The 19,838-nt window shown below is 36.8% G+C and overlaps 1 protein-coding gene across 1 annotated transcript; it reads right to left on the reverse strand.

The window, feature by feature from the left end:
- Positions 1 to 17,824: 17,824 nt before the first annotated feature.
- On the reverse strand, positions 17,825 to 19,621 carry LOC145958513 (uncharacterized). The gene has a single exon (XM_083076008.1). The coding sequence runs from the start codon at positions 19,619 to 19,621 to the stop codon at positions 17,825 to 17,827; it is 1,797 nt and encodes a 598-aa protein (XP_082932134.1).
- Between the last annotated feature and the right edge of the window lie 217 nt (positions 19,622 to 19,838).

Raw genomic sequence — 19,838 nt, forward strand, 5'->3', positions numbered from 1 at the left:
AATCATTTGCAAGTAATACATTACAAATAGTAATTAAGTAAAACTATTAGAAAGTATAATTTTGAATTCACACAAATGATTTTCAATGTTACCAATTATAGTTCAATACGTAAAAAAGGGAAATTAACTACTGTTCATAATAATAATGAGAAAGACCTATGAAATTTGACTGGGAAAGACTTGTTTAGGTCTTTTCTTTTCCTTAATTTGTACCATAAAACAATAAACTCTTATAGGCCAGTTGACTGACCGAGTTGTATTTGGTGCAAATTCCCGGAAAGGATCATTTGTGTTTGTGGATGATTTTGCTTTCGGATAAGAATTAACCTCTCTATATCATAAACTTTTTCTTTGTTCTTTGAAAATTTTCTTTGTTTTAATTAATTTAGTCATGCTTGTTTATGTTTATGATGGTGGATTGTTTTTGTTTTCTTGTATATATTTTTGTTGAGCACCGGGGTTACTACACACACATGTTTCCACATTGATAAGATATTGTCTACTTTGGACCCAAACCCTCACGGTTTTGCTTTTGGATAGCACCCAAAAGGCCTCTCTACCAATGGAGACAATTGTGTGTATATAAACCCATGTCTATCCTCTTATTTGAATGATGTAGGACTTTGCTTGCATCCCAACAATCCTTCCCTCAAACAAAGGGCTATGGTTTACCTCTCCCCTGCAGCGAAAACTACGAGTATTATTCGATGGTGGCCCACAAAGCTCACTCACGCTCTGAGTGCTTGTATCGCTGCTCCATCATGACCTCATGACAGCGGGACACATTTCCTAACCCTCCATATTACCAGAAAGCCTCTCTTCCACATGGACCTACCGTTAGGAAGACTTTCGATTCAAGGAATCCCAAACTTGGATTTACCTGCCAGCCATCATACTCGTTGAGCCGGTCACTTGATCAGACTATCAACTCTGATACCACTTGTTGAGTACTAGGGGTTACCACACACACATGTCTCCACATTGGTAAGATATTGTCCTCTTTGAGTTCAAGCCAAAAGAGAGGCCTTTTAAGTGGTATCCAAAAGCAAAACCGTGAGAACTTGCGCCCAAAGCAGATAATATTTTACTAATATGAAAACATGTGTGTGTGGTAACCCCCGGTGCTCAACAATTTTCTGTGATCCTAGTTGTAGCACACCATTTGCTTTACTTTATTAGGTCCCTCTTCATTAAAAATTATTTATGGCTACAATAAAGTAAATTGCATGATGCATATATGAGTTAAAGTCCATTTAGTGTTAAATATACCTCCAACAAGGTTGCTTTCAAACGAGAATATATGTAAGAAACTAGAAAATAAATAATGAATTAATGTTCGTTAATATACTCTCATAAATACTAGACTATTTAATACTTAGTAAAGAGAAACATTAAATATTTTAAATATAATACAAAAATTAAATTAATATGTTCATATTTTTATTTTTGCAACCTTTTTATAATATTTTTTGGTCTAATAAAGATAGAGAGATATAACTCAGCTATATTGTTTAAGTATAACACTTCTAGTCGCAACGAAATGTTTAAAATGGATATCGAATCTGTGTATTTTATAATTGATGTATGAAAAACGAAATTGTTTATAAAACTTTGTATCACTTAACTATTTTTAAAATTTATGCTAGAAGTTTTTTTCTCTGTTAAAACATATATGATATAAAATACTCATTTCCAAATAATCAACAATTATAATTTATATTAATTATTTTATAGTTATTGATAATAATCTCACGTACAGTTTATCTGACATTTTATACCGATTCAAAAAAATTAATTATTATCTCGTTATAAGTATACTTTTATCTCGACTTTCATTAAATTCTTTTGTAATGATATTTCTTTATTAAATTGAAAAATACAATTAAATATTTTTATGTTGTAATTATTTTTATTTGAATTTTACGAAAGGAGAAAGACCTAATGCTAACACGCCTTTTAAATATCTGCAATGATGCCTATTAATAAACTGCATGCTAATTAACGACAGTAACTGTTTCGTAAACGAGAGTCAAAGCACATTCTTTAATATTATTATTCTCTTATCATATTTATTTTTATTAACTAATTAAAATTTATTAAAACTTCACTAATATATATATATATATATATATATATATATATATATATATATATATATATATATATATATATTACATAAACTATAAAATTTTAACTAGTAAAACAATATGTTTAAAAGAGTGTTATTGAAAGTTGTTCTAATATTTGTCTTGTTATTAGTCAATTTAAAGTATTGGGTCAACAACCAATAGTTGCATTCGATATCTTATCTTTACCTACTAATTTGAAGCCACTAACATAAAGGTAGACTCACTAATCATATTCAGCTAGTAGACCTAAAAAGTGGAATCATTTTGCTTCTGTGTCCATTACTCCAAGTTCAATGGATCTAGCTATATAATCGAGTACTCTTAGTCGTGGACTATTAAATAAAAATCTTGTGATCAAATAAAAGATGATTTTTTTAAATTTTAATGATAACAAACAAATTTTTCAAGAAATTATTTTAGATGAAATAAACATCATATTTTTTCTGTAAGATAAAAAATATCAGATGAAGCTCACAATCTAACTCACTACTAATTTTTTTTTGTTATTAAGTCAGGTTATTTTTTAAGAGACATTAATTAATACTTTATTCCTTAAACATATTAAATGAGAAAGCTTCCTCGAAGACACCAAAAGGTTGTACGAATGAAATGTCTAATCTTTGCACTAGAAAAGAAAGAGAAAAATCCCAAAAATCACAAAAAAGTATACAAGAGCTCTGAACACGCCACACTGCTTTGATTCAGTCACTGCTTTCCAAACGAAATAATGATAAGTCACTACAAGAAAATGACGATTTTGCGACGGTTATATGGCCTACATTGCGACGGTTAGAACTGCCGCAAAGACAACATTGCGACGGTTTGGGAACCGTCGCAGAATCGTCCGTCACCAGGCAATTTTGCGACGGTTATCAGAACCGTTGCACAAACCGTCGCAAAATTGGAATTGCGACCGTTTCATCAACTGTCGCACCAAATGCCTCTATATTAACATTGCGACCCTTTCATCAACTGTCTCTAAATTAATATTACAACCCTTTTTTTACCCGTCGGAAATTATAATTTTTTTTTATTTTAATAAATTTATTAATGTAACAATCCTCATATTTGGCCTTTCAAGAATTTTATTTCACGATATTTCACTGTTTAGCATGTTTTATCCTTACTTGTGCAATTTCTGGGAAACTTCCCAGAAGGTCACCCATCCCTGTGCAATTTCTGGGAAACTTCCCAGAAGGTCACCCATCCCTGTACTACTCCAGGTCAAGCACGCTTAACTGTGAAGTTCTGATGAGTAAGCTACCGAAATGTATATGTATGTTGTCAGTATAACTTGTACAAATTAATTCATTTAAGTCATCATCAAATATACAATCTCATATTTGTACTATAATAATAATATATAATAATTTTATATTACAAATAATAATAATAATAATAATAATATATTTAGTTATTCTTTATTTATATGTACTTACTTTTATAATTAACATCTACTTATTTCGATTTAAAATTATAATTTAAATTATTTAAATTTTTTAATTTATAATGACAATATAATTTATAAAATTATAAATATTTATTTATTACATACTTATAAATTAAATTTTAATATTTTAAATAAATTATTAATTAATTTAATATATTTATTTACCTTAAATCAAACATATAAAATTAAAAAAAATGTATTTATCCTTGTTTTATTTTCTAATTATCAACTATTAATAAAATACTAACTTAAAATCTTATCTAATTATATATAATATTCTCATATCAAATTTAAAACCAGATATTAGTTATACAAAAATATTAAGATCATATAATAAATTGTCAATAAGATTTTAGTTAAATAATTTAAAATAATTAATGTTTCAATTATATTGTTAATTGGAAAATAATTTATTCCAAAACTAATTAATTTTTTTATATTAATTATTAGTAAAATTTAATAATTTTTAAGTTAACAATTAATTGGATCGATGAAATTCAACACACACGATGAGTTATTGAGTGGAATAACTTTACCAAGAGTTATTTTGTAAGTTATCTTAAATCAAACATATAAAATTCAAAAAATGTATTTATCCTTGTTTTATTTTTTAATTATCAACCATTAATAAAATACTAACTTAAAATCTTATCTAATTATATCATAATATTTTCATATCAAATTTAAAACCAGTTCTTACATTTTCAACAAATATAAATTTTTCTGAAATATTCCATCAATAATATAGCTTTTCCTACAAAAATTTTCTCATCGAAAATATAAATTTTTCGACAGATTTAATTTTGTTTTTATAAGAAATCATCTTCGATTAATATAACATTTTGTATATATGATATAACAGTAAAAGATTTTCAATTTAACGGTTAAATTTACAAAATTCACATTTAATATAAAGTTATTGAGTGGTGTAACACTTAGTAAAATTTACATTGATGTAATTATAAAATTTTTACCATGCATGTTTATCTTTTGTGTTTTTTATTTATTGTATACGTTGATTGAAAAAATCAAAATAGTAAAATTGTATATATTGAAGAAAAAAATCAAAATAAGAAAAATCAGAAGATTTATGTTCCATTTAGAATTGTTATTATAAGATATATTTTAAAATAAATTATCATCTAAAAATATATATTAGATATTAAAAACATATTTATATCATAAATAAATTAAACTGGATTTTTATAAAATTTAACATTTTTATTTTTATATTTTTAATAGTGTTAAAAAGATTGACATTTAAAATAAAATTTATAAAATTTAACATTGTAAATTATTCAATAATATGTGATGTGATAACTCAAAAATTAAGTTATAAAATGATAATTATACTTATTTATATACTCTAACACATCTTACATACAAGATAAATTCATAAGTTTGTTGAAAGATAAATTTATATTCTAGTCACGTCACAATTTTGAAATTATATAAAGAAAAAAAATCGTGTACCTCATGTTAAAGAAAATATATATAAAATTGTTAATAAAATATAAGCTCATTAAGATAATATACATAATACTTCAAAAAAAAAACTTTTAAATTCTAATAAAAAAAAATGCTGAAAATTTTGCGACGGTTTATGACTAACTGTCGCAATGTTAAATTTGCGACGGTTTATGATTAACTGTCGCAATGTAAAACTTGCGACGGTTTATCATAAACCGTCACAATGTTAAACAAATTTTGCGACAGTTTATGATAAACCGTCGCAATGTTAAACAAATTTTGCGACGGTTTACGATAAACCGTCGCAATGTTGAACAATTTTGCGACGGTTTTGAAAAATTGTCGTATGAAGGGTCGCAATATCAAAGCGACGACGGTTTCTAGATAACCGTCACAATTTGCCCGTCGCAATTTATCATTTTTCTTGTAGTGAGTAACTGCCAAGATTAGATAGGAAATAGAGATCTTCATGCAAAACATTAAATACTTGTAGCGGCAACTAATTTACTCTTTCTCTCTCTTTGATCTCAAGAGAGAAGAATAGACAAATCATCCTGAGAAGATTGTTCAACGGTCATCTTCTCTAAAACTATTATAAAAGGATCAATTTTCAAACAACTAACACATTAGAGTGTAGAGCAACAAAAATAAAAGATCAACACTCACTAAGAAGTGTAGATTGAGAAACATACTGAGTCACAAAAAGTTAAATACAAAGAAACTCTTCAAAATAAATCTTATATATAATTATTTGTAGATTATTTGTACTTAATCTTCATAGCATCACGTCTAGAAGAGATGAAACTATCTTTGTAACTCTTGTCAAAAATTACTTATAATGGTTGAGCCTAAAGAGACTTGTTCAAAAGAATACTTTGTGTTGGGCTTGAAGAGACTTGTTGAAAGAATACTTGGGTAGTTGTTTGAAGAGGCAAGTCAAAGAACACATAGGTTTGAGCTGGAACTGACTTGTTTAAAGAATACTTGTATCTTGAAAAAGATAGTGGAACTCAATTTGGTTGGATTATGAACTAGATGTAGTCTCTGTACCTGAGACAAACTAGTATAAAAGATTAGTGCTTCTTTGTCTAATTACTTTCCAGTATTTCGTTTGTCAAAGCTTTTACTACTTCACTACACTTCAAAAGCACGAGTTTTTGATATACATTATTCAAAGCCCCTTCTAGTGTGTAATTTTTTCCCAACAATTGTTATTAGAGCTCAGCCTTTGATAGGGTTGAGCATCTAATAGTGCCGAAGGAAAGAGATGCAGAGTGGGAAGCAATAAATGACAATACTTGCCAAAAGGAGCTTCTCTCACAAGGCCTCCAACCTTTAATAGAGAAGACTTACCCCTACTGGAAGGATATGATGGAGATGTTCATCAAATCCACCCAATACCAAATTTAGAAAATCATCACGCAAGAAGATATAGCAATCATGAATTATGAAAGCCAATACACTCAAGAAGATTATAATACCTTGCAGCAAAATGCTAAAGCAAGATATATACTTGCTTGTTTTGTATCTAGAATCGAGTACAACAAGTTTTGTAGCTATTCTATTGCAAAAGAGATGTGGAATGTCATTAGGATAACTCATGAGGGCATTGAGGATGTCAAACTCAAACAAATTGTCACTCTTCAAAAGCAATATGACACTAGTGCAAAAAATGGTATTTACGTCACCCAATTTACGTCGGAAACAGTAAACACCGACGTTGTAAAAACGCGGTGGCAGTTTCGTAATTAAGTGGAGACTAATTTACGTTGGACCCCCGCTAGTCCGACGTAAATGTGGGAATTAACGTCGCAGTCTCATAGTGCGACGTAAATTTACATCGGACTAGAGGTGGTCTGACGTAAATTTACGTCGGAAGCCCTATAGTCCGACGTAAATTTACGTCGGAACAACGAGACCCGACGTAAATTTACGTTGGAACAACGAAACCCGACGTAAAAAATGGCCCTATATTCCCCACCTTCGTATTTTCCATTCCCGCGCTCACAATTTACAAACAACCCCTCTCATTTTCTCTGAATTTCTGAGTCTCCCACTGCGTTTATTGCTACATTCAACGTATCCAAGTCTCTAAATGTCTGCACGTTGGTCGTTTGAGGTTAGTTTGTTGTCCCCGTAATTATTTTGTTTTTTTTTTGCTATTTGTTCCGCTGGAACGGCCCGTTCTCCTTGCAGAACGGGCCGTTCTCCTTGCAGAACAGGCCGTTCTCCTTGTAAAAAGGGCCGTTCTCCTTGTAGAACGGCCCGTTCTCCTTGCAGAACGGGCTGTTCTCCTTGCAGAACGGGTTGTTCTGCAAGCAATACGGGTCGTTCTACAAAGAGAACGGCTCGTTCTGCTGGAAATTTGTTGTTGTAATTTTTTGATCTAGAACGGCCCGTTCTAGTTTTAGCCTCTGGAACGGTCCGTTCTCCAAACCGGAACGGCCCGTTCTCCCTCCAGAACGGCCCGTTCCGCTTCTCAAATTTTGGGCCTTTAACTTATTCCAGAACGGCCCGTTTCACTTTTGAAACGGCCCGTTCTGGGCAACGAATTGGGCCTACGGCCCATTGAAAATTGGGCTGTTACAATACTTCCCTCCTTTATGAAATTTCGTCCCCGAAATTTTTGCAATGGTAGACTCCTCGCTTCTTAGTTTCTAATTATTATGCAACTTTACTACCTTATTTATATACAACTCTATCAATTTCACCAAAAGATATCTAAGGGCAAAACAAGTAAACTTGGCAAGCCTATCCACTAAAACACAAATAGAATCAACCTCTTAAGCATCTCAGACAAACCTACAATTAAGGCCTATCCACTCATCATCTCACTTCCAAAATGGGACGTCTGAGTGCTACAAAATTCCTAAAGACTTCTAGCATACTAAACACAAGTATACAATTTCTCTACTCCTTTCTTCACCTTAGGTCACTTCACTTCCGTTGCGCTATTCAGATACATCCTCCTAAGGTCCCGATACATGTCATTAGCTCCTAAATATATATATATTAAGAGTACTGTTATGTCCTTCCTCTAAAATCATCTTCCTTAATTCAAGGTTACTATGCACCCAAGTTTATTCTTGCACCTCAAAACAATGTCGATTTCTACTCATAAATGGTTATCTATACTTCTATCAATCTTCTTCACTTGGTTCCCTAAGAAAGGATCTGACTCCTAGGCTTCTCTAATCTCATCTATTAATTCACTAGTCACTTTCAACACAATCAACTCAATGCTCCTAAGGATAATTTCATACACCAAGCATAAGTCTTTAAATTCTTCAATCAAGTCCAACCCTTAAATCATCATAAATGATATACTAGAGGTCATCATAATCAAGGCATCTGCCACAATATTGATTTTACTTCTATGATCATCTTTAAAGATTAAGCACCTAAGCGTAAGTTCACTAGGTATACATATCAAATCTCTAATTTCACCAGTCCATCTACACCCAAGTCAAACTCTTATTCATCACCTTACCCTATAGCCTCATATCTTGTCACCAAAATTAATCAATTAATTATACGTCTCCAATTTCCTTCAACAATTCACTCGTTACTCAAGTTATACCTAATTTCATACTACTCAGAGTAATCTCATAAGTCAAACTTAAATATTTAATTTTAGCCAAAAAGATCCATCTCTCTAATCATAAGGAAAAAATAATGTAGAGGGTTCCTACTCAAAGCATCAACCATCACATTGACTTTATGCAAATAACAACTAAGATTGAAATCCTAGTCCACAAAAATTCCAACTATCTCTTTTGTCTCATATTCAAGTCCTTCGGGTCAAACAAAATTTGAGGCTCTAATGATAACTAAATACCTCCAGCTTAGAATCATATAGGTAGTGTCTCCAAATCTTAGTGTAAACATCACGATTGCTCACTCAATGTCATGGGTAAGGTAATTCCTCTCATGAATTTTCAATTGCTTAGAAACATAAGCTATTACCCTTCCTCCTTGCATCTACACTACCTCCAAATTCATCTTAGAAGCATCACGGTATACCACATAAGACTTACTAAAATCCGGTAACATTATCCAATCTTTCCTTAAGAGTTTGAAACATACTCTCACATTTATTATCCCATACAAAGGAAACTCTTTCCTAGTCAATCTAGTCAAATAGTAAGCAACCTAGAGAAGTAAGCGATGAAATGCTTTGGGGAGTTGAAAATAAGCATAGGTCCGGGGATCCTCGATATAGGTTAACCTTTTGAACTACTGTTGAATTCATGGGTAGGCAAAAGACAACTTAGTGAACTGAAACATCTTAGTAGCTAGAAGAAAAGAAAGCAAAAGCGATTCCTGTAGTAGCGACGAGAGAAACGAGAGCAGCCTAAACCGTGAACGACTATCTTAAAAATTTACTCAATAAATTTTCTATAAACTATCCCAATAAAACTTCTAACCTCACAAATTGACTTTTGATATCTCCCACTTAAGCACAACTTCTACCATAGGTAGATCTATGTTATATCCGCGCAAGAAATTACAAGGCCTAAATCTATCTTGGATATATCTTCAAAATTAACTCTAATATGATGATATCACATCTTAAGGTCAATCTCACTAAACACACAACCATTCACTAATTAATCCATAAGGTCATCTATCCTCATATCCACATACATGCATATCATATTAGAATACCTATTTAAACCTTCATATATTTATCCTTCCCAATCATATATATAAATCTATCACTATTTTACACCATATAACATGTGCATGAACTTAAATTTACCACATAGCATCATAAAACCTTGAACAACCTTACAATCCACATGACAACACCTCAGAACATCATAACAAAATCATTTTTATCCTTGCATTGCCTAGTAACTCAAAAACATCATGATAGCATACATATCCCATCAATAACTGTCAAGGAAAATGATACTTAGAGAGTTACACTTGTCCATGATCTCAATCCTATCTCAAAAGAAAGATAAAAGAATAAGCTATAACTCTTATGAAGACATGAGATTCTAAAATAATTCAAAAATCACAACAGATATATTTAACGCTTATAACTAGCCTCTGATTACCAAAACAACTATAACTGGAGTTCTAAACCTTCATTTTACCTGATTCCAGTGCCATTGAAAAGATCACATCCAAGACTACAACTTTCATGAAGACCACAAAATCCAAATCTATCAATACGGTACTCCTACTAGCATAACAAAACTACAGTGAAAACATCTCCTACACTAGACAACAATAGTGCACTAACATCCCACAGAATACCTCAACCCTTCCAAACTTACTTCTTTCTACCCTAAACTCATATCCAAGCTTCCAACTACAATTCTTAAACGAAAATAATTCACCTATTCCACAAAAGACTTAGAGCTGAAATCAAATCCTCATGCAACTTAACCCCTAACAAGATTAATATGCAAGCATCAAAACTTAAGGAAATCACCAACACTTTGACCTTTCATCAAGAACACGCAAAGTTCTAATGCTCGACACATAACCTCTTGGATTCAATCACTACCACTATAGCTTTCAGAAACGCCACCAATCGTAAACTCTTAATACATTCGATAAGTCAATTTCTTACCCACATCCAAGCTTCCACTAGTTCTAGTTGGTTAGCAAGATAATTCGTCTACTACCACTATTTGTACCTATGCTCGCAACACGAGCGATGCCACCCAACCACTACTTCTTACATAAGCAAGAAGTATCAAAATAGTTAAGCAATTATGAGATTAAGAAAGAACAATCAAAAATAGCATCATCAAGTTATATCATGTCTATCAGACAAATCCTGAGAAGACAATGCACACAAATAAATAACAACAACATAATCAATCATCACATTAGCACATCAATAAGCTTCACACTCAATGCATTCCATCATTCATCTACCAAACAAGCATAGTAGACTCACAACTCACGGCCGATTGGATCGGCCTGCTCTGATACCACTAAATGTGACACCCTTACTACCCCAACACATATATTGTAATAATATAAATAAATTATGAAAATCAAATTTTCAAAATAGGTAAAAGGGTTCACATGAAACCTTTAGAAACATTCTTCAATATCCAAAATATTCTGAAAGTGAAACTTGGAAAATAAAACATAAGAGGTTACAAAATATTTATCAAAATAATAGGTTCAACTCCGTATACAAATACAATTCATGATCCTAGAAATATTCTGCCCGATGTCACAATATCAGAGCATACCCATAAATCAACTATTGACATTCTAGATGCCACTCATAGCCGGATCTTCCTCACCTAAAATATCCACAATTGTACGGTGAGAAAAGAAAATATTTATATGTAAAACGCATAAGGAAAACATAACATAATCTCATCATTATTCATTATTTAATGAAATATTCACAAGCATTTATATATATATCATAATTAACAATCCTTTATCATCTTCACATCTCAATCCACAATTTCATCAATCCACCACAATCCACACAATCCTACACTTCACACTATGCCAAGGTCACGCTACCCATTTAACAATCTCAGGCCGTGCTCACCCCTGACATGTTAACCAAGGTCACGATACCCACGTAACAATCCAGAGCCGTGCTCACCCCTGATATAACACTGTGCCAAGGTCACGTTACCCCTAACCTAGGGTCGTGCTCACCCCTGACATGTTAACCAAGGTCACGATACTCATGTAACAATCTCGGGCCGTGCTCACCCCTGACATGTTAACCAAGGTCACGATACCCATGTAACAACCCCGGGCCGTGCTCACCCCTGGTCATAGGTGTAAAGAACCACAATCACATTTCATTCACATTCCACACAACATCTCATAGTTCAATTCCATACCACATACACAACAAGCAAGTCCAACAAAATAAGAGTTTACACACCTTTCGAGCAATTCACATCTAGATCATCAATTCTTATCAAATAATATACCAATAACATTCATAAATTAATATTATAAACAATGGAATTACCAATTTAATATAACCTTAACATAAACAATAAAATCCCCAATTCTTTCAAAACCTAACTCACAGGCACTTTTCTACAGTTTCGTTCTTCCTCTCAAATCATCATTTTTATAAATTAAATATATATTTCTAATCCTCAACACATACAGAATCTAATGGTATCATTAATTCCTCAAACAGAAATATTTCAATTTTTCCAAAACCTAGCCTACAGACACTTTTCTATAATTTTGTTCTCTCTTCCAGAGCATCATTTTTACAAATAAATCATATATCCTAAATTCATACAGAATCAAATAATACCAATAATTCTCCAAACAGAAATAATCATAAAATTGCTCATAATCCTAAAGGATTCTTCCTCTACCCAATTCCCTCATGTAACTCTACATATAAATAATTCCCTTTTTCCCCCATACCTGGATAAGCAGCAGTTGAAACTACAACAGGGATCTCTTGGTCTCCTACTCTAAGTGCCCCATGGTCTTCAGAGAGAAGAAGAGGGGAAAAAGAAAGAGCAGAAGAGAATAGGAAGAGAAAATGAGAGATGTGTGACAATGAGAGGTGAGGGCCGCTATTTATAGGATTTCAGGCTCACCTACCGGAACGGCCCATTCCAAAAGTGGAACGCCCGTTCTGGACCCTTCAAATCTACGCAAATTTTTGAACTGGAACGGCTCGTTCCAAAACCAAAACGGCCCGTTCCCAATCCAAGCAGAACGGCCCGTTCTCCCTCCGGAACGGCCCGTTCTCCAAACCGGAACGGCCCGTTCTCCAAATCGGAACGGCCCGTTCTCCCTCCAGAACGGCTCGTTCCGCTTCGCAAATTTTGGGCCTTTAACTTATTCTAGAACGGCCCGTTTCAATTTTGAAACGGCCCGTTCTGGGCAACGAATTGGGCCTATGGCCCATTGAAAATTGGGCTGTTACATTTGAAATTAATATCTGATGTTTTATACATTCTTGATATTAATCAAAAAATTTGGGTGTCGCTCAGTTGTTGAAAAAAGGCTATAAAGTGTTATTTGAAGATAAACAATTATGTGATTAAAGATATTAATAAGAAGTGTTAAATATTCGTATGAAAGGTTTGGAGAAGGAGGAACTAATTATAAATGAAGATATAAGTGAAGAGTACAGAGATGCATGTCTTCAAAATAAGTTTGATGATGAAGAAGAGAATGAAGATGATAAAAAACCATCTTCAAAGGAAAAGTTCAAGACAAATGTTAAGGTGGTCCCATTCAAGAAAGATTGCAATAAAAATCACAAGAATAATAAAATGAAGAAACCAACCAGGAAGAGAAAAAACAGATTTTGAAATTCAAATTCAAATTAAGTGACAAAGATATTTAGTCAAAGAGTAATGTTAGGAATATGTCTAAATATTTTTAGAAAAATAAGTTAGTTTTGATAAGAATCTTTTATTTATGTTTCAATATTTAGATTTAATTTATTTTAATTATTTTATGATTTGTTTACCTATTTTTATAATAAGATAATATCAATAATTGATTATGTATGACACCTTTTCTCTATAAATAGAAAACTTATGAATAAAATTTGATTATGCTTGTATAATAAAAAAATATGTCTTTATAAAATAAAAATATAAAATAACTCATCATGTTGAGGGGTGGGTATTTTAGATACCTCCTTTATAAGGAGGAACATCATTAAACTTTATATAACTCTTCTCTAACTTTTAGACCTTAACATTATTATTGAGTACTTTTCCCTTTTTCATTTTCATGACCTTCAACTCATCCTCAAAGTGAATATTATTTTTGGTCCTTTTGTAAGAAGAAAATAATAGAGTAAACTATATTATTATTTGTTTATCACAAAAGAATCAAAGGGAGTATATTTTTGTCCATATTTTAAGGAATTCCTTAAGTGTTCATACCTTTCTCTTGGCAAATGAAGTGCATAATGGAGTGCTAAGAACCCCATGAAGTAGGTCCTATACTTGTCAATCTTCTCAAGTGAACTTATATATGGATGATCATTACCATGTTAAATTTGAGTAACTTTGGCATCAATTTTTTGTTAGGCATTGTTGATTGTGATGTTCATGAGTAATTTGCTATGCTATTTAGGCCAAGCAATGATGGACCTTGCATAATGACAAATATTGAAACCACTGCAAAGTTGTTTTGGTGAAAATAAGGGAGAATACCCAACAAAAAACTTTTTCATTATCTCCCTTATTGGGTGAACACAATGATGAGGGTCTCTTGTATTGTTATACCACTCAATTATAGGATTACTCCCTCTTGGGTACAATTTTGCACAAATTTTTTCTCTCAACGAGTGGCAGATTTTCGAGGACCTTGTCGTAGTCATTTAATGCATGGGGAGGTGGGTGGCCTATTAAAAGTATAGGGAAACCTTTTAATGTGAGGACATTTGATGCTCTCACTAACTAGGATCGGTTTGAACAAAGTTGTTGTGGTTAGAAAACTTCTAGATCAATTAATGTGGCTAGTTGTCGATGTCTTACAATATAATATAGTAGAGTTTGTCTTCATATTGTCACAAGCTATACCTTTGCGAGTGTTCACCATCTTGAAAATCTAGAAAAATATGGAGAGATTAATATTTTCTTACAAATGGTCCAATGTTCAAAGTGAATTAAGCATGTTTGTGTTTTTAGCACGTTGAGAGAAATTAGAAAAATCTTGACTAGTTGCACGAATGATGACAAATAGACAGTTAAAGGTGATGGTCACCTACATACACTTTAATGCTCAAATGAGTATGAATTCTTTAGAGTTTTAGTACTAGAGTTAAAGAACATACTTAAAAGAGGTATTTTCATGGAGTATTTATGGAAAAGTGAGGGTGACATGGTGGAAGAATGATGGGATGTCTTGTCAGATCATCAGTTTCTTCCATGCAACTTTCTAAGTGTAGAGGGGTTGCCCATCCCCATATTAGGAAGCAATTATGTAACTTGAAATGTATAATCCACTCTTCGAAACATATGATCTCCCATTTTCATTGTGTAGATTGGCATGCAATGTGTGAATTGTAGAACATAGTTTGTTCATCAGGTTATTAGAATGGAGAACTTAGAAGTACCTTTGTGAATTAGAGTTGTTCCTGTGTTAGGATACACACTTCAATTATCCTTGTTGTAGCGGGTCTGGTCCTGAGTCTAGGTATTCTCGTTCCTTTCTGATCAATCCGAAGTGAGGGGGTGCCTGCAAAGACACTCCAACGCTCAAGTAAGTGCTCGGCGTAATAAATGCGGTAGTTGAAAGTTAGTTACGTACCTCGTAGGGGGTCTATTTATAGTGTTTCTTATTGGGCCGTAATTAGGGACTGGGCCCCCGGAAATTAGGGGACTAATCCGGCACATTACGTAAATTAATCCTTCTTTAATTGTCCTGGCGTAAATTCGTAACTTGGCTGACCACATCGACACGTTTGGCAGGTAATCGGTGTGGTCGGCGAGGGTAATTGGGTCGGTCGAGTCGGATGCTCGGATATTCGGCTTGGTCGGCTACCATCCGGTATACAACCCCCACAGCGTCAAGGATTGGAAAGACGAAGACGGTGATACATACTAGGACTTTTTGAGATGGGATTGGGGTCGGCACTGTGCAAGGTACGGTTAGCTTTACGTTTTAGGAGTGGTTAGCCTACTGATGCAGTCGTAATCGGTGTGGCCTGGTTGTCGGGTATTAAGGAAGGAACCCCGTAGGGGTGAAGGTGGTCGGTTTGTATTTAAACTTGTCGTTCCCCCGTAACGATGTGTTATTTTTGCTGACCACTTGATAGTAATGGTGTCGACAGAAGGGAAATAGTCGATTCCGAGGCCTGGGACAATTTCCCAAAGATCAAGTGTTCGCCCTTTTTGTGACTTCGAATGAGGCTTCGACGTTGCTACATTGTCCAAGCAGGGTTCAAAATTCGCCGATAACTACGGTCACTAGATGGGGGAGATGCCTATGCCAAGACCTCCGTGAGTTTGGTCGGAGTATGCCACGCTGGCTGTGGCGGTTACAAGTTCAACGGCTATTAAATCTGGACCGTTGGATGGTCAAGATCCAACGGTTGTGGATTCGGGGTGTCTTTTCACCTCCCCCCATTTACCTTGCCTATAAATAGAGGGTTGCATGGGAAATTCACGCGCTGTAAATTTCCCGAGGGCTCTGAAACTCAAAGACTTGTCCGAGCTCACCGAAGGTAAAAATTTTGTACTCTTTAGTTTCCTATACTCAATGGACAGAGGCTATTTGTCGGCTAGGAGCTGGACGTCATCGGAGGCGTCAGGTGCTTCGCCGGAGAGAGAGAGGTCGGGTTTGAGTGAAGTTTCAAGGCTACCCTCGTTGCAATGTGAAGTGGTGTTCCCTTCGAATTTCCCCGAGCAAGAGGATAGCGGAGACGAGGTGGTTGAGGTGTCGCCCCCCGCGATATTGGCGGCGGCTTTATCACGAGTCAATGAGGCAGCCCCTCACACCGAAGCGAGTGGAGGCGATTTGGAGGTACTCGGCGATGCTCGAGGCAAGGTCGCGGGTGGTCCAAGTACTCGAGCGAAGGTGAAGATTGACTATGGCTCGGTTGAGATGCCCAGGTACGAGTGGGTGGACGAGGAGGTCGGCATCTACTTCTCGTCGTTCTCCGACCAAGGGCTACTTGACAAGTTTGTGACATTGGAGAAGTGCTTCGGCAGTGGGGAGGATGAATTGCCTTTAATCGCCGAGGCATGTAATGATGATGGGCTGGACACTGATTTCGTGTTTTTGGAATCGGGATCGGAGGAAGAGGGGTCGGCCGGAGAAGATTACATCTACGCCTATATGTGCTGGTTCTAGGATCTCGACATAAAGCTGTCCTTTGACGATTTTCAATGGGGGTGCTCTGAGTACTGAACGTGGCGCCGACCCAACTGCATCTGAATGCTTGGGCAGCCATGCAAGCTTTCCGGAACCTATGCCTCTGCCTAGGCCTCACGCCCCGACCACTCGTGTTCCTATATTACTACATCTGCTGCCCGAGCAAACCGGTTAAGTGGGTTTCCTTAGCTTAGGTGCAAAAACGAGGATTCTTGAGGGCGTTTACATCGTCATATAAGGGTTTTAAGAGTGGGTTTTTTAAGATCAGTTGGGGGCCGGATATGGATGACTGCTTCTATGACCGAGAGGGGTCTAAGTTGTTCCCCTTCTACTGGACGAAGCATCCGACGCGTTTTGAAGCGATGGACGCTTCGAAGCTCCCTACCGAGGATCGAGAGATCGTCGATCTTCTCGACCAATTGCCGAAGGGGTTTCCCGTCCGAGGACTCCTAGACATATTCGATTCTTCAAATTTTGAGTTTACTCTATTAGGTATGCTTATTGGCTTCGATAGTGCAGCAGTGTTTTGAATTGATGTTAAGACTTGTGTTATTGCAAGGTTAATGGCCGGCCACGATTTGGACGTAACTGCCATGCTCGCGAACCGAGCAAAAGCCGCGAGGGCTAGTGGGAAAGTGCCACCGCCTAGGTAAGCCCTGAAGATTCCAAGGGAGAAGCCCTCGAACGTCCTAGTTCCCTTGCCCGATTCCAGGAAGAAGACTGGTTTAGCTCGGGTGCGTTCGGCCGAGCAAAATATAGAATCAGACCGCCCGAGCTCATCCACCAAGCGCCAGAAGCAACCAACTTTGGAGCAGTCGGGATGTGGAGCTTTCGCCATCTCGGCGGTCGTGGTCGGGTCTAACTTCCTTAAGCTGATGTATACCGGATGGTAGCCGACCAGGCCAAATACTCAAGCATCCGACCTGACCGACCCAATTACCCTCATCGACCACACCGATTACCTGCCAAACGTGTCGGTGTCGTCGGCCAAGTTACGGATTTTGATCTCTCGGGAAGACTTCTGGTCGAAGCCAAAACGAGTGTACAGATCAATGTACCCTCTCGTCATCACTCTTTCTCCGGAGAAACCTACCATCGGCTCATGATACGGTTCTAGGCTCTCCTCGGGGATCCCTAGTTGCACAAAGGTGTTCCAATACAGTATGTCGGCCGAGCTCCCCTGGTCGACCAAGGTTTTCTTCACAATGCAGTTGTGAATTTCGACTGAAATGACCATGGGGTCGTCTTGGACGGGGTCGACGCCACAGAAATCTCGATCGGAGAGATTTATTGGTGGCATCCTAGGCATCTTTGGCTGATTAACGCTGTTTACTGATTGAACAGCTCGGAGGTGTGTCTTCCGTGCTGAAGAGGTGGAACCTCCTCCGGTGAATCCTCCAGCTACGGTGTTTATCACTTTTCTTGGTTGATCGTCGTCCTCCCTGGAATGCCGCGAGTGATCCCTCCTCTCGGCCGAACGGGATCGGCGGTGTCGGTCTCTCGGCTGTGGGGCCTCGCGAGAGTGATGGTCTCTCCCCCTTGCCTGGTGGTCCTGAAGGATGACAAAACTCCTGAGGTGACCTTGTTTGATGAGGTTCTCGAGCCTATCTTTCAGTGTCGAGCATTCTTCAGTCGAGTGCCCCCTGTTTCGGTGGAATCGGCACATTTTGGTTTTGTCTACTCTAGGGGGAGTGTTCGCCCTTTTCGGCATCGCGAGGATCTCCGAAGCGAGGGCCTGCTCCATTACCTTTGCCCTGCTCGCGTTAAGGGGAGTATACGCCGTGTAGCGTGGTCCTCTAGGGGGACGAACATTAGAGGGCTTGGCGTTCGTCTTTTTTACCGGCTCTCGGCTAAATTTTTTTCGGCTGTAACCCTCTTCAGCCCTAGCCTGATTTCTAGTCTCTGCCAGCTCCTCTATTTGCATATAGTTCTCAACTCGGCGTCGGAGATCATTCATATCGTCGGGCGGTTTCTTACACAAGCTGTTCACGAAAGGCCCTGGCCTCAAGGCAGTGCTCAACTGATCTAACGCCACGGCCGGGTTGAGATCGCCGATTTCCATGGCTATCTTGTTGAATCGGTCCATGAAGCTTCTCAAACTTTCTTTCTTCTCTTGGCGAACCCCTACCAGTGCTAATGAGGTCGTCTTGTACGGTTTGCTCGTCGCGAAGTGCAGCGTGAATTGGGACGACAGCTCAATAAACAAGTCATTGGAAGAGCTCGGTAAGCGCGTGAACCAACTCAGAGCTCTCCCTTTCAACGACGTGGGGAATATCCGACACAAGGTCGAGTCATCTTGAGTAGAGAGGGTCGCTTGTGTTAGGAAAATGTTCAAGTGTTCTTTGGGGTCGGTAGACCCATCATACTTCTCAATCGGCATGCTCTTCCAATGGTCCAACAGGGTTGCCTCCATTATCCTTCGGGAGAAAGGGTGTCTTAGCGAGTGTGTGGTGGTGTCGACCTTGCCACCAATCAAAGAAGTAACCGGTGTTCGGGTCCCATGATCGGTTGGAGCATGATATGCCAACTCCTTTAGGAGTGTGGGAGTAGACGGCACGTAGGTTTGGTTCAGACTTCGGAGCTCGGCGTTTTGCCGACGCAGTTCGGCCAACTCCCTGGCATTGGCTTCTCTTTGTCTTCGGATGGTTGCCATTTCCTCGCGCAATGCGCGCAAGTCATCGTGGAAGTCAGGTTGGGCTCGGTCCGCATTCGGCCGGACCTCCTGTATCACAGGCTCCGATTGTGTCTGAGGCATTCCGTACGGGTATCACTCTTGGCCGGTCATGACGGGATTGTTCTCGGGGTTAAGGATCGGTTGTGTCGATGTCGAAGGTCCTTTGAGTGTTACTACCATATCTCTGTCTTAGTCGTAGAGTTAAAAAGGGGCTGAAAACGTCTCTTCGACCCCACGGTGGGCGCGAAATGTTCCTGTGTTAGGATATACACTTCAATTATCCTTGTTGTAGCGGGTC

This window comes from Cajanus cajan, chromosome 6 (assembly GCF_000230855.2).
Source record: "Cajanus cajan strain Asha chromosome 6, NIPB_CcT2T_4, whole genome shotgun sequence".
Classification (NCBI taxonomy): domain Eukaryota; kingdom Viridiplantae; phylum Streptophyta; class Magnoliopsida; order Fabales; family Fabaceae; genus Cajanus; species Cajanus cajan.